The 13,235-nt window shown below is 42.6% G+C and overlaps 1 protein-coding gene across 1 annotated transcript; it reads right to left on the bottom strand.

Moving 5' to 3' along the window:
• Positions 1 to 4,465: 4,465 nt before the first annotated feature.
• On the bottom strand, positions 4,466 to 12,777 carry atxn1l (ataxin 1-like). Its single transcript, XM_037247365.1, has 3 exons — positions 12,465 to 12,777; positions 9,620 to 10,788; positions 4,466 to 9,338 (listed from the first exon to the last, which is right to left on the bottom strand). Exons 2-3 carry the CDS (start codon positions 10,664 to 10,666, stop codon positions 8,004 to 8,006), a joined length of 2,382 nt encoding a protein of 793 aa, XP_037103260.1. The 5' UTR covers positions 10,667 to 10,788; positions 12,465 to 12,777; the 3' UTR covers positions 4,466 to 8,003.
• Positions 12,778 to 13,235: the final 458 nt, after the last annotated feature.

Genomic DNA, 13,235 nt, shown 5'->3' with positions numbered 1-13,235 from the left:
TGCTCTGGCTCCATCTGCTGGCACCTCGATGCCAAGTGTGTTGAACTACCGTGAGGTTTTAGTTAGAAAAGTACTTTTAATATTTCAATGGCAGGGTGTCCATTTTTGTTGCGGGTCAATTCCCATGGAAGGTTTCCAACTTTGCAGAAATTTTGCAACACTAACCACCACACAACCTTTTCTACTTCCTCCTTACATCTCTGCTGCTGGTTCTCAGTATATGTTACCTCTCACAGTATTTTCAACTCATTACAATCCATTGGAGTAGAGCTGGAAACTTGATCAACTTCAGCAGTTCCATTCAAAACCTGAAACATGTCAACGGTATTACTGTACATAGAGTTACCGATGGAATTTTGATAATTATTGTTTATAGAAGGTAGTAGAGTGGACTAATGATTATTTTGTCTGCCTCCCAAGGCTCAAGTTCTGGCTTCCTATTGAATCGTTTCCCCTTTGAATTGAACTACTGAAATAAATCAACTTTCCTATGATAATCAAATTTATTGAGCTGTACCTATAAGTACTCATTTGCTGTGGCGGCTCAATCCAGGTTCTCGTCTAAGTCACAACTTTACAACATTTCAGCTCACTGGAACATTTCGGTTTAAAATGTCCTTCATATGCGATATATTTTTTTTTCTTAAGGTTCATATACATTGTTAGCGCCTTCAAAAATGTTGCCGTTGCTTGAAATCCACCTGAGACGTCACCGTCCTGGTTAAGTCCCTTCTTCGTAGTGCCCGTATGGAAAGCATTTAGTTCACATTCTTTAAATCCAGCTTCGAGTTCATGTACTAGTAGAACATAGTAGGGTAAGTAGTAATTACTAGTATGACATGCCTTCTCGTTGAACCTAGTGCAGCACAATAGTTTAGTTCCCACTATTGTCTGCCATTCCTGTAGACTAGTATCACAACTCCACGTTGTTTGTGAGGTAAAACTGTGCACTCGTTGACAACTAGTTGTACCATTAGTGAAGATAGAAAATTCTACTACTTCGCATCTTCCATTGCAGTAGTAGTAATTTAGTTAGTGGATTGTCTATTAGGCTGCCCATAATAAAATGTCACTCGAAAATGAGCACCTTCTGTATTATGGATACTAGTATGATTAATGTTTCTAGTGAGGAAAAGCAACTACTTGGCATTTTTGTGCTACTAGTAGGGCCCACAAGGTTACCAGTGCATACCCATGCCCTTGTTACTTGTGCAATACAGTACTTTACTACTAAAGTTTATTTGTCTACTGGTAGGTCAAAAGGGGTGCTAGCTGTGTGGGGGAAAAAATCTTAGAGCTGAGACACTCATTCTACTAGTGCCTGAACTGTTTGACTAGTGACCACAAAGGGTGTACTAGTACATTCAAGAGCTCTTTGTCTTTTACTAAAAAAAATAACTTTTGCATACCAGTAGGTAAACTTCATATTACCATTTAAGTGAACCTGTGCACTACATGACAAACTCTACTAGTGGACATCCATCACTTCACTAGTGGTACTATTAGCACACAGATGTTAACTACTGTAGTGCACAGTTTCAGCTCATAGAAACACGTCGTTGTCCTAGTAGTATGCCAATGTTGTTCCACTCATGATGAGAAGCAGGCATACTAGTACCTTAAGTGGGATATCAAGCATATGGACTAAACTTTTACGGCTTTCCATACGTTTCGCATGCTTGAAGCTCGTCCTGGCACATCATTTTGCAATATATCGTGAATATTTTTGTTCTTGTGCTCTTTTGCTTTTTTTGTACTCCCTATTACTGCATATATATATATATATATATATATATATATATATATATATATAGGCCTCTTGCTGTTATTGACGTTCAGTTTTTACATTTACACGATGCAGTGACCAATAAGCAGAGACATCAACTCCTTGTGTTTGAGTCACTCCTAGGGCCAACAACTAACAAAGGGAAAAACTGTGAAAAAGAACCAATTTGATGAGAATAAAGTCAGATAACACTGAAAACTGTTGTGAAATAGTTTTGTTCATCAAATGCGACAACATAATTCCAAAATTGTAAGTACAAATATTGTCATTTGGAGCAGTGCAGCTCAAACTTTGTACAAGCACCACCAGCATTACAAATATAGTCGATAGTGTTCAATTAATTAAAATGAGGCAAAGGATTTACTCTTAAATGTGTACATATTTCATATTATTTCATATTATTGTAAACTACTGTGACAGTTTTTTTTTTAATTCAATTCCACATTTTGCATACAAGTTATATGTCAGTATTCCTGAAAAGATAATTAGACATGACCTTTAAAATCACAAAATTTAGAATTTGTCTCTCCCCTAAAAAGGGAAAATGGTTTAAAAAAAAGTGGCCCAGAGCTGGGGGTTTTTTTTCATTAAATAAATACTTAAAAGTGAAATAAAACTGAACTGCAAAATGTAGTGTATTTTAAAGTTACAGAATATTTGAGAATTTTGTCAAAGCGTGTCAAACATCCATGCAACGTTTGTTTTTATGATTTTGTACTTATTATAATCCCAAAGTTAAATCAGTTAATTTATCACAGAAACTATGCAGGGTTTACTTTTTTTTTTTTGAAGCAGCAGACTAGCAGAAGCTTCTCAGGAGATTCTAATTCAATGAGTGGACTTTTTTTTTTTTATGACGTTTTTCAGATTTTTTCTGGATGGGAGCCAGCTGAGGAAGTCAACTGGGTGTTTGTCACATTTGTCTTCCTGCACTGGGCAGGTTGATGTCAGATCTGCTCATCCTCTCTCTATCTCTTTATGCTGCAAATCTCTTACTTTCTCCTTCAGCGGAATGTGATAGCAAAGGATACAAAGTTGAGTGTTTATTCCTTCTTTTGTTCATGATCTGAGCTCAAAGAATGTTTCTGTATACACATAAGACTTATTTCGCTCACAAATGTGTTTAAATGTTAGTAAGCACTTCTTATAACTCATCCACCTCACAGTTGTGGCATAGCTAGATTGTTGCATATTGTAGGTGGAATAAAAGGCCACTAAAATATGCCATTATACTGCATTGCAGTAAGTAAGTGCACTTTTTAGAGTGGCTTTTTATTGTGGGCAACCTAAGACACACCCATGCAATAATCTCACCACATTGCAACTGTGAGGACCATGTCAAAAGAGAACCAATCACTGACATGCATTAGAGAGATTTGAGGGGAAAAAAAATAGGTCTTTTGTGTACATTAAAAACAATCTTTAATTAGCTTTATCTTGTGGGGGAAAAGGTACTGCATGTATGTTTTGCTCAGTATATATGACCACTATTGGACAACTATAATACTAGTGATGCAAAACTAGTTGACATCTCTGTACCCATTGTGATGTGCTTGTTGTTAAGTCGAATTTGGTGTAGTCATTTTTAATGCGCATGTTGTCTTCTCATGTTCTCTTTATTTATGCCTACCATTTTTTCTCAAATACATGATTTAAAAAAAATCGAATCAAAGATGGCCTTTTAGTTGGTATCGATCAGGATTTCCTGTTACCATCCGTGTTTACAGCCTATCGGGCAAGCAGGTTTCAGTAACAGGCTGATTGACGGCATGTGCAGTACAGATGGAACCAAGTCACCAACGTGCAAATAAACTGATTTTACTATTAATGTTCTCGTGTTTTTCTTTTACATTTGGGTTCAGCTCTCAACTCTACATCATTCTAAAATATTCTGCGTTGGTTGATTATTAAAGGGTAAGTGCACACAAACAGATTTGTGAAATTATTCCATGTATGCAAAAAAAAAAAGTGTTAGTTTTTTTGCCTACATGGAACAATTTCACAAACAAATCAATCAAACAATCAGCAGAGAGTTTTGATAATAGTTTATATTTATATTTGTATATATATATATATTATATTGTGTCGACTTAACATGTTGAATGCAACGTCTCCAAGTTAGCTGTAACAATAAAAATACAATATCTTTGTGTCCTTAAAGTACATAAAATTCAAACAGCCAAACAAAAACAATGAACAAAATAACGGCCTAAGTAGTTCACAGAGAGGTACAAATATACAGTACAAATCTAATTTATCCAATAAAGGGTACAAATAATAATACAAAAGCAACAAAATAGAAATATTAATGGTTTGTTAAATTCAGGTAGGTGTAGGGTAGTTCTAAGGGCGCACTTTGGGTGGACAACTCTATAAGGCTTCTCATAAAAGATCAATACATATGGGTACGACCATACGATATTAAAAGTCACTATACAAAGATCAGACGACCTGGATTATACTTGAGGATTGAATGTTACATTTACATCTTTGCATATATTTTGCAGATTTAGGCATTTTGGAACAGAAAAACAAAAATCTTTTTTTGTTTTGTTTTTTTTCTTCCTCAGTTACGCATCACAACTTCACATCCAATGCAGTGTCATCTTGTGCCACAAAAAAAAGGAAAAATACATTTTAAAACTTGAAACCGTTCTGCTTTTTCTTCTTCTTCTTTTTCCTTGTTTAAAGTCAACGTGGAACTATTCCTCAAAATTCACCTCTGGGAAGTTGACCACCACTCACACACATTATACAAAGCGGGAGTTAAGGCATCAAACAATCGTGGTCAAAGTTTGTGAACGACAACGGCACACAACTCGGGCAAATCCATTGAGCATTTATTCCATATTCATCTTAAGGTCCGTGTACTTCTTGTAAATTCTTCGTCCTCACTAGTAAGACAATTCAACACGCTAGCAAGATACCAAATAAAGGCTTAAACTTCAGTATCATACTAGTGTGCTAAAGACAGTTGCACATATATATGTATATAATATTCATACTAGTGCACGAGTGACATTCTAAAATTCTACAAGTTAATATCTATTGCTTCAGCAGTTGCATGCAGATTTCAATTAATGCACAGATTTGTCTCATCTGCCAAGTTCTCCTACTAGAGAGGACAAAGTGCACATGGAACTCAATGTTTAAATCTCAAATAAATGCTCAAAGGACTTTTCCGTATGCAACGATGACGACGACACACAACCCGTGATTTCCATCCTGTGACTCTTCAAGTTAAAGCGACAACACTGCCAAGAAGTGGACATTTAGTGCAAGTACTCACAGCAAGCCAAGTCTACACAAGTGGCCCAAAAGAAAACACCAACGGCTGGCACGGTGCTATAACATCATGGAGCGTCCCCCGAGGTCAGGAGGTAAAGACAAGCGTTACTGCTCACGCCCTGTCATGGGGTTAATAACTTGTGAGTGACCCTAAATCAGGGGTGGGGGGGAAACTTTTTTTGAACGAGCATGATTTTTATTTTCCCAAAGCCCTGCAAAAAGTCATTTTCTAAGCCTGTTAGCATTATTGCTTGAAGTTGCCTTGATTTTTATTTAAAAAAAAAAAAAGAGAGAAAAGAAGGTTGCGCATATTTTTTTCGCTTTCTTTGAACCAGAAAATGTATTGGTTCTAAGAACATACTGGGATGGCCAGGAAATAGATCATCACTAAAAACTCTCCAAATTCCCGATGGCCACCATGCCCCTGAACCACCAGAATTTTGCCATTGACCTTCTTGTTGGTTTTGAAACATTTAAAATACTCGGACATGTGCAAGCAAACATTTAGAGATCAAATTAAGTCTACCATTAGAGGTTTTAGTGCCATTTAGGTTCATCTAGAAATTCCACTTAAAAGCCAAGCGTCGCTTACTTTCTGACTTGTGTATACTTTATTTTTTGGTGGTGTGCCAGGAGAATTTTCTCATGTAAAATACGCCTTGGCTGGAGAAAGGTTAGGAAAACTACTACTACGTATTACAAACATTATTCAGGTTTCATGTTTTTGGACTTTTCTAACGAGTTTCTCTGAGGTTTTCTTTGTTTTCAGATTTGCATGGCGAGCGGGAGCACATATTTCCCAAGCCATAAAGCAAAGAGAAGAACAGTGGGCTGAGCGCTACTGCTGTGTTTACTGCATAGAAGACGACGTTGCAGCCGTATCGCTAACAGCGTCAAAACCCCTAAAGTCTGGACACACAATTAACACCAATGGGGAGTTATTGCATCATCATGAATTTTGCAAAACTAATCAACAAATTGCTTGAAATGATACTGAAAATGTGAATACAGCATCACCCCGCTTTTTGAGGAATTGATGGCACCGCATAAGACAGGGCTTTGTCACGACAAAATGCACCTCCTACTTGACTTCCATATAGTACCTTGGCAGAGATTGTGCCAAAGCACTACTTTTGTGTTACAAGATAGTCCCTCCTTCTAAAAAGAAAACCAAATCTGAGACCATATGAGGAATATACTATTCCAATTAAATGTTATCGAAAATGTCATTTCATGAAAATATGAATGTGTCCAGACTTCTTTTTGAACTAACATTTAAGCTTACTGGTCACAACACTAAGACAGCCAGACAGGAGATGATATGAACCAAAAGCATGTTCCTAACCTAAACAAAAAATTTTTTTTTATACTTTTTCAGTCGGAATGTCTGTGATGTGCTGCCTGATTACTAAAACCCTGGCGCGTTTGCGTGTCTTCTAATTGCACTTGTACTGTATCTTCAATGAGCACGAGGAAACTGCAGCATTCATCTTGGCTAATTTGTAAACAGATTTAAAAAATACAAATAAAAAAAAAAAATGCACATCAGTTTTCCAAAGGTATTGCCTTGGCGCGCTGTGACGCAAAAGGTCAGTGACAAAGAAAGAAAAGTGAGGAAATTGACGAAGTGTGATCAAAATGAGCAATCAACAAGCCTATTAAATGGAGGATGGGACTAGTGCAGCATTTTTTAAAGTTGGGGTGAGACAAGGTTGACTTTTTGGGGAAAAACAATATATCCAATGAGGAGAGTCCTGCTTAGGGCTCTATTGCTTTAATTTTGGTAATGGAGCAGACTCGAGACAAAGGCTAACATGATTCTACGGGTTATTCCCGAAGTTCCCAGTCTGCTGTTTAAGAAGGTTTGAGGTAAGGCGGGGGGGGGGGGGGGGGGGGCAGGGGGGGGGATATCCTCACTGATGATACTGGAATGAATCAAGCACTGATTCCAGTTTGTTGCACTTAAGCAAAGACACACAAACAGACAAACGGACATTGAGAGGCGTTAGTGGACAAAAACAGGGTGTGATTGATTCTTCACAAGTTGGATTGCAAGACGAGCGACGGGCCGCGCCGCGCCGCGCTTTGTGCGTCGGCGTCGCGTAACAGACGCCGACAGCCGGGAATGGATTCAACATGAGACAGCTCCCAACGCGAGCGGGAGTAGTCCGAGTGCAGTCCGATAAGGAAGCCGGCCGGGGGCGTTCCCGTTGAGATGGCGACCTCCAGTGAGGAAGTGGTGACAGAGGGAGGAGAAATGCAGTGTGAGGGGACTTTTCCTGGAAACTACAAACTTTTCCCTTTGGGCGACTGAAGATTTTTTTTTTGTTTGTTTCTTTTGTCAGTTGGATGTGCAAAAAAAATCTTCAACATTCTCAGGCTACATTCACACTCTTTTCTCCATCTGCAGTAGGTCTCCCCCACCGTTGCTACTAGGGCTGAACGATTCAGGAAAATCAAATTGCGATTATTTATTTTTTTTCTACCTCAATATTGTAATTGTAATTTAATATGTGATTATATTTTCAAGGTCCTTTTGTGATTTTCTTTCAATATAATAAAAGTTGAACTTTTCACTTGTATTGATTTGTGCTCGTTGTGGGCGTTATTGGCAAAATGTGTTCATCCATAAAATTAAGAAATGGGCATGCAGTTTGTATGTTTGGGGTTAAAGTTCTAAAATAAAAACTATTAAAATTTCTCCAAATAATCATACCGGATTTCGCAATCGTTATGAGATTGTTTATCAGTTGTGTCTTTGAGCATGTGAAGATTTAAGAGATTGCTGAACCTTTTCCCGGTGATTGTGCTTCTTAGGAATGTGTGACTCGTCAGTCATGTTGCAATTTGAAAACTGCATTCTACTATTTTGTGATGTCGTTTTGAATTTGATGAATCGTTCAGCCCTACGTGCTACCAAACCCCGTCGTCACTTCCCTGCATTAGAGCGGCCCTCAATGGACAGCTTGACCTCCTGGGGTATGAATGAGGGCCGGACGTGTCCCGAGGCGCTGATCTGCGGACACGGGCCGTGCTCTCCCTTCATATTGTATCTTTGGAGGCCGGGCGAGGACCAGCGTCTCTGAGAAGCGCCCAGTACGGCCCCAGCCAAGGCAGAGGCGTCCGCATGCAACCGGTAGCCGCTCTGACTCCTGGGGTGCTCGCCTGAGGTCCGACTCGGTCTGACGTGGGGCTCGGGGTGGTGAGCGGCTTCTTCCTTGTCCGCGGCCTCTTTCTCGCCATCCCTCGGCCTGTCCCTGTGCACGCGCTCCGTCCTGAGATGAGCCTGAGGACGCGAGTGCTGCGGGGCTGGCGGCCCCATGAGCCGGTGAGCGGTCTCGGATGCCGAAGCGCTTTTGCTTAACGTCCTGGCCGTGTTCCGCTGTTGGGGGTGATGGGGTTGCGCGGTGGCTTTCTGCGGTGACGGCGGCCGCTGCAGCGTGATGGACACGCACACGTCCCCGACTTGCATCTGATGGCAGGCCAGGCCGTAAAGCTGCGCCGTGCGCTCTGGGCTGTAAGATGACCAGCCTTGGCCAAACACAAAAAAAGGGTGCTCCGGGGGTACGTCGATAGTCACCTTGCTCTGCTGCTCCCCCACCGTAAAATGCAGCGTCACCAGACCGGGCCTCTGTTGGCTGGCGCGAATGTCCACCACCATGCTGGAGTCGATCTTCAGCCCCCCGCTCAGCTCGGCGCTGCGTACAAAGTCCTGAGTCTGCAGGTCCTCCACACGCTTCAGCTCCCCGGTGGCTAGCTGGATGATGGCACCCTTCATGAAGTGGGACGGGTTGCTCGCGGCCGGGCCGGGGACAACGCTAGAAGCTAAAGCCTGTGTCACTTCAGCGGGAGGCTGCTGCTGCTGGGGTGCGATCGGCTCACACACAGCCCTCTCAGAGAGAAACGCTTGGCCTGAAGGATCTGAAGCTTTGAAGGAGGTCTTAGGAGAGCCGTCATTCGCCTGTGCTGGGTAATGTTGTTGAAGCTGCGAATGATACTCCACAGGGACGAGCACCGGCTGCCCGTTGGCGAGCATGACAGCGTGGGCCGGTTGCTGCTGCTCTACTCTGGTATCAGCATAGCTCACAGGTTGGGCCACGTACCTGGATCGGCCGGACGCATGATCTGGGTTTTCTCCATGAACGTCTCTGGCTCGCTGGACAATCTGAGACAGATTCAAAGGGGCGAAGGAGACCTCTTTACGCCCGCCGCTGACACCTTGACTGGAGGAGCACGAGGCCAAACTGCCAACGACTTGCTGCACCTGCAACAAGAACCAGGAAATCTCATTAAATATGAGTAATCAAATCTAATTTAACTTAAAGATCAGACAACTTGGAGGCAATATTTTGTTCTGCTTTGTCTCAAGTATGCATCAAGAGAGAGGCTACAGCTAATCAGCACTTTTACAGTTTTTACCAATTAGCCCAGCCATTAAAAAATGCATTGTTAAGCACGATAATAATGTGAGGTGCAGGCATATTTATGTCATAGGGCGCCGGTGGATCAGTTGGTAGAGCAGGTCGTCCAGTGACTATTACTCACCTCCAAATCACTGTCTGGAGTGCTTCGATGGCCCGGTGAGCTCAGCTGGCGTCTCTGGTTGGGTTCGTGCGCTGCAGAGATTGCAGCTACCTGCTGCACACGTGCGTTCCTGCCAGGGTAGGAGGAGTCCAAAGATAGCTCCCTGGCCCCCTGCTCCTTATCCCCTCCATTTATCTCTGGCTCCTTTTCCTGATGCGCACCGTGGCTGTCCCTGGAGGCGGTGGCTCTGGTGGCACCCTGAGGGTGATAGTAGACCGGCATGCCCCGTGAGCTGAGCTCTGCGGCGGACATGACACCGACAGCGCCGAGGTGCTGCTGGGCGGCCTGCTCCGAAGGCAGCATCAGCGGGACGCCGCCAGATGCGGAAACTTTGGCAAAGGTATGAGCGGCGACCTGAGCCTGAGGAGGCGGGGAGACCACGCCTTCTTGCATGACAGACGGGTAAGGGACGAGGTGTGACACGGCATGGGCCTGACGAATGGTCGCCGGGGGGGAGATTAAGGACCCGGGGACAAAGCCGGGGGGTAAAGCGTATGGTACCACCGCGTATGGGGAGCTGACAAACTGGAGGGAAGAATGAGGGAGCTGCGTGTAGCCCAAATGGGGATAAGGAAGGCCCGGATGCTGCAGGAGGGGCGAGTGTACAGTGTAGGCTGGAGAGATGTGGCTTAACACTGTGTGAGGACTGGTGGGCGAGTATGTAACAGACGGTGGAGCCACTTTATAAAGCATACTGTATTGGTCGACAGGCACCGCTGATACGCCCTCAGAAGTGTCCACGCCGTAGTGAAGTCCCTGCTGAGCTCGCAGCCACTCCCCGGACGGAGGGCCTCCCTGAGAGTCGTTGTTGGCCAGGCAGTTTGGGATGGAGCCCACTTCCTCCTCTCCAACAGCGCTACCTCCGCCGCTGGCGCCCGTACCCACTCCTCCTCTTTCAACGGCACAGCCAACTGCCGGTGTCCCCGCAGCGCCGCCGCAGTTACTAACAGGGAGGTCCCTCTTCTTAGGAGGCAGGCACTCCTGGTTGCGTTCCTGAGCTGGTTTCATTGCGACGCTGGGACTGACAAAGTAAATTCACTGGACACCGTAGGAATGGACACTGGCAAGCCAGTCGGGCCGTGCAGACACCAGCTCTGAAATCCTCCGGCTGACTTCCGCTGGCAGCTCTCCTAAGGGCAAAACAAAGCACACACGAGCAGGAGAACAAAATCAAAGTCTTTCCTCGGGGCACATTGACAGAATGGCCGACTGAGATTTCTTTATTTAATTTAGTGGTTGGAATGAATTATAGATGGTCATGATGCTGTCACTGTTGTAGTACTGGCACTGCTGTTTATCCTCAAAACCAAAGACAACAATCTTGCACCAGATCTGCACTGCTGCCGCCTATAGATTTATGACTAGGCGACTGTGTGAAATGATAACCCCAATAATTTTTGCTTGATAATGAAATCACAATTATTCATTGTCTTGTAACCGTTACACAAACTACATGTAGAGGTTTTTTAAAAAGTCAGTGTGCACAACATGAATTGTCTTGTTAAAATCCATCAGCAATAAAGTCATAATTTGGAATCTAGGATTTGCTTTGGTGAAAGTAATGCATGGCAATTCTCGAAGCGACAATATTGTAATCGAACTATTGAATGCTACACCCTATTTTTTTTATATAAACAATACTGTTCTCAATCACATGCAATAATTAGCATGCATTATAAGTACATACATGTCCAATGTACTGTAAGAGCTGTTGAGGTTTTTAGCTAACAAGCTACTGTAGTTTATCTGCATTCGATTCATACTTCTACTTGGAACTCCACTGTTGAACAACATTGTGTCTGATCACATTTGGCTCTCTAGAACAGGAGCACACAAAAAGGATTCTTATTTTGTCTTATCTGGAATGACCATCAATGACATTTGGTATTTAACTTTAATTCCATCACGAGTGAACTCACACTCACTTTCAATAAAGCTTTTATTTTCACACACACAATTACTAGTAAGCATTTTGTGTCTAGTGGGCTAGTGCATGATACCTTACTACTTAGTGTGGCCAAGTATTTACAAGTAAAGCCCTGTAGTTTACAAGTCAAATTTAATTATACACGAATAGGCCAAAAGTTGCACTAGTAGGGTGGATGACTAATACCAATAAAACCCACACAAGCGCTTCCATATTTTACAACGACAGTGTCATAAGGTTGCTCAACACCTCTTGAGTTAGATCAAGCTATATACTAGAAGCAAATTGAACGCTAGATGCAACCGAGTCCAAACACAAACGGATTTCAAAGTACACTAAGAAAACAACAATGACATATTAAAGCGTTTACGTCATTTTGAAACGAATATGTCATCCTGTAGTAACAACCAGCGCAATCGTGGGAAGGGCACAACACAGTCATGAGTTTGCTCAATTATCTGGAGGGGGGGAAGTGTTCCAACGACAACATCTATGGGCTTCCTGGTTCTGACTTGGAACGCAGTGAGCCCAAAAGTCATTAGAACTCCGTTACACAGCACAGGCACTGTATACACCGTTAACTAGTAGTGGATGAGGCTAACTAGCACTTTATATAACGGAAACTGCGCGTTGTTGTACATGCTGTCTTTTAATGTCAACAAGCGTTTTGCTGTTTAAAAAGTGGAGTTCGAAGGCTTGTTGTTCAATATTCGTGTCGTGCTCTATTGGACACAGGTTCCGGCTAGTTAGCTGCTCGGCTAACGTTGTTAGCTCACTCAACTCCACTCCTGTTCGATTCATATCTCTTCACAAACGCCACAGCAATGCGCACTTTGTTCTTGTTAGGCACGGCGACGCAGCGAAGTAACGCGGCCTTACCTCCAATTGTCATCGCGGAAGGACTTTGCTGAAGGGAGTGGAAATTAGGAGATAAGATGAGCGATGTGTGACAAAAATCAAGGCTCAGAAGTCGAGCCCATTTCGAAGGCCAGCGGAGGCGCTCGTCGATGACGTCACCGGGTTGATTCTATCGCTCGAGATGACTGTCTTTTTTTGTTTTTTTTAATTATTATATTAAAAGTGTTCCGCTGCACTTACATAATTCAAATAATTAATTGAGAAGTCAGCATTCTTCGGGATGATGCATATGATGTCACGTCATCCATTCTTTGCTTATCAGCTTTTCGGAGCGATTACGAGGGACCCTCCGTTCATGCAGATAGTGACTGGCCCGGCCCGGCCCACGAATAGCAAATAATTGACGCCCACTCAATTGTATTTAAAAGTGGGGCTGCGTCCAAATTTTAGAATTTAGAATTATGGAAAAGTTTTTTTTGTTTTCAGAATTAGAGGGGTGACAGCCTTGTGACAAACCGAATCAGCGGTTGAAGTCCACATGATCAATGCCTTTTACTCACGTTTATTCCTATTTAACTGCATATATGGCAAAGTTTAATCTCAGTTACCAAATTATATCGTTGTTCAGACCTTATCTCTAATATGTGTATATCTGAATTAAATATTCAACAATTTTGTCAAAACCAAAACAATGCCTTTGCAGTTTGAGTAGATCACTTGCAAAAAAACTCCAATGAGACAAAAAGTAGAAAATTATATTATTGTATTAATAAAGTAACTCATGAGCTACCG

Source organism: Syngnathus acus, chromosome 3, assembly GCF_901709675.1.
Source record: "Syngnathus acus chromosome 3, fSynAcu1.2, whole genome shotgun sequence".
NCBI classification, from domain to species: domain Eukaryota; kingdom Metazoa; phylum Chordata; class Actinopteri; order Syngnathiformes; family Syngnathidae; genus Syngnathus; species Syngnathus acus.
Note: the sequence above shows the minus strand (reverse complement) of the source record. Positions and strands in the feature narration are given on the sequence as shown.

What these genes read in the sequence shown, in the direction of transcription:
- atxn1l (XM_037247365.1), bottom strand. Translation starts at nt 10,666, where the DNA reads ATGAAACCAGCTCAGGAACGCAACCAGGAGTGCCTGCCTCCTAAGAAG. An exon ending in CTCCAGACAGTGATTTGGAG is followed by an intron (nt 9,339 to 9,619) that starts GTGAGTAATAGT and finishes TTCTTGTTGCAG; the next exon opens with GTGCAGCAAGTCGTTGGCAG.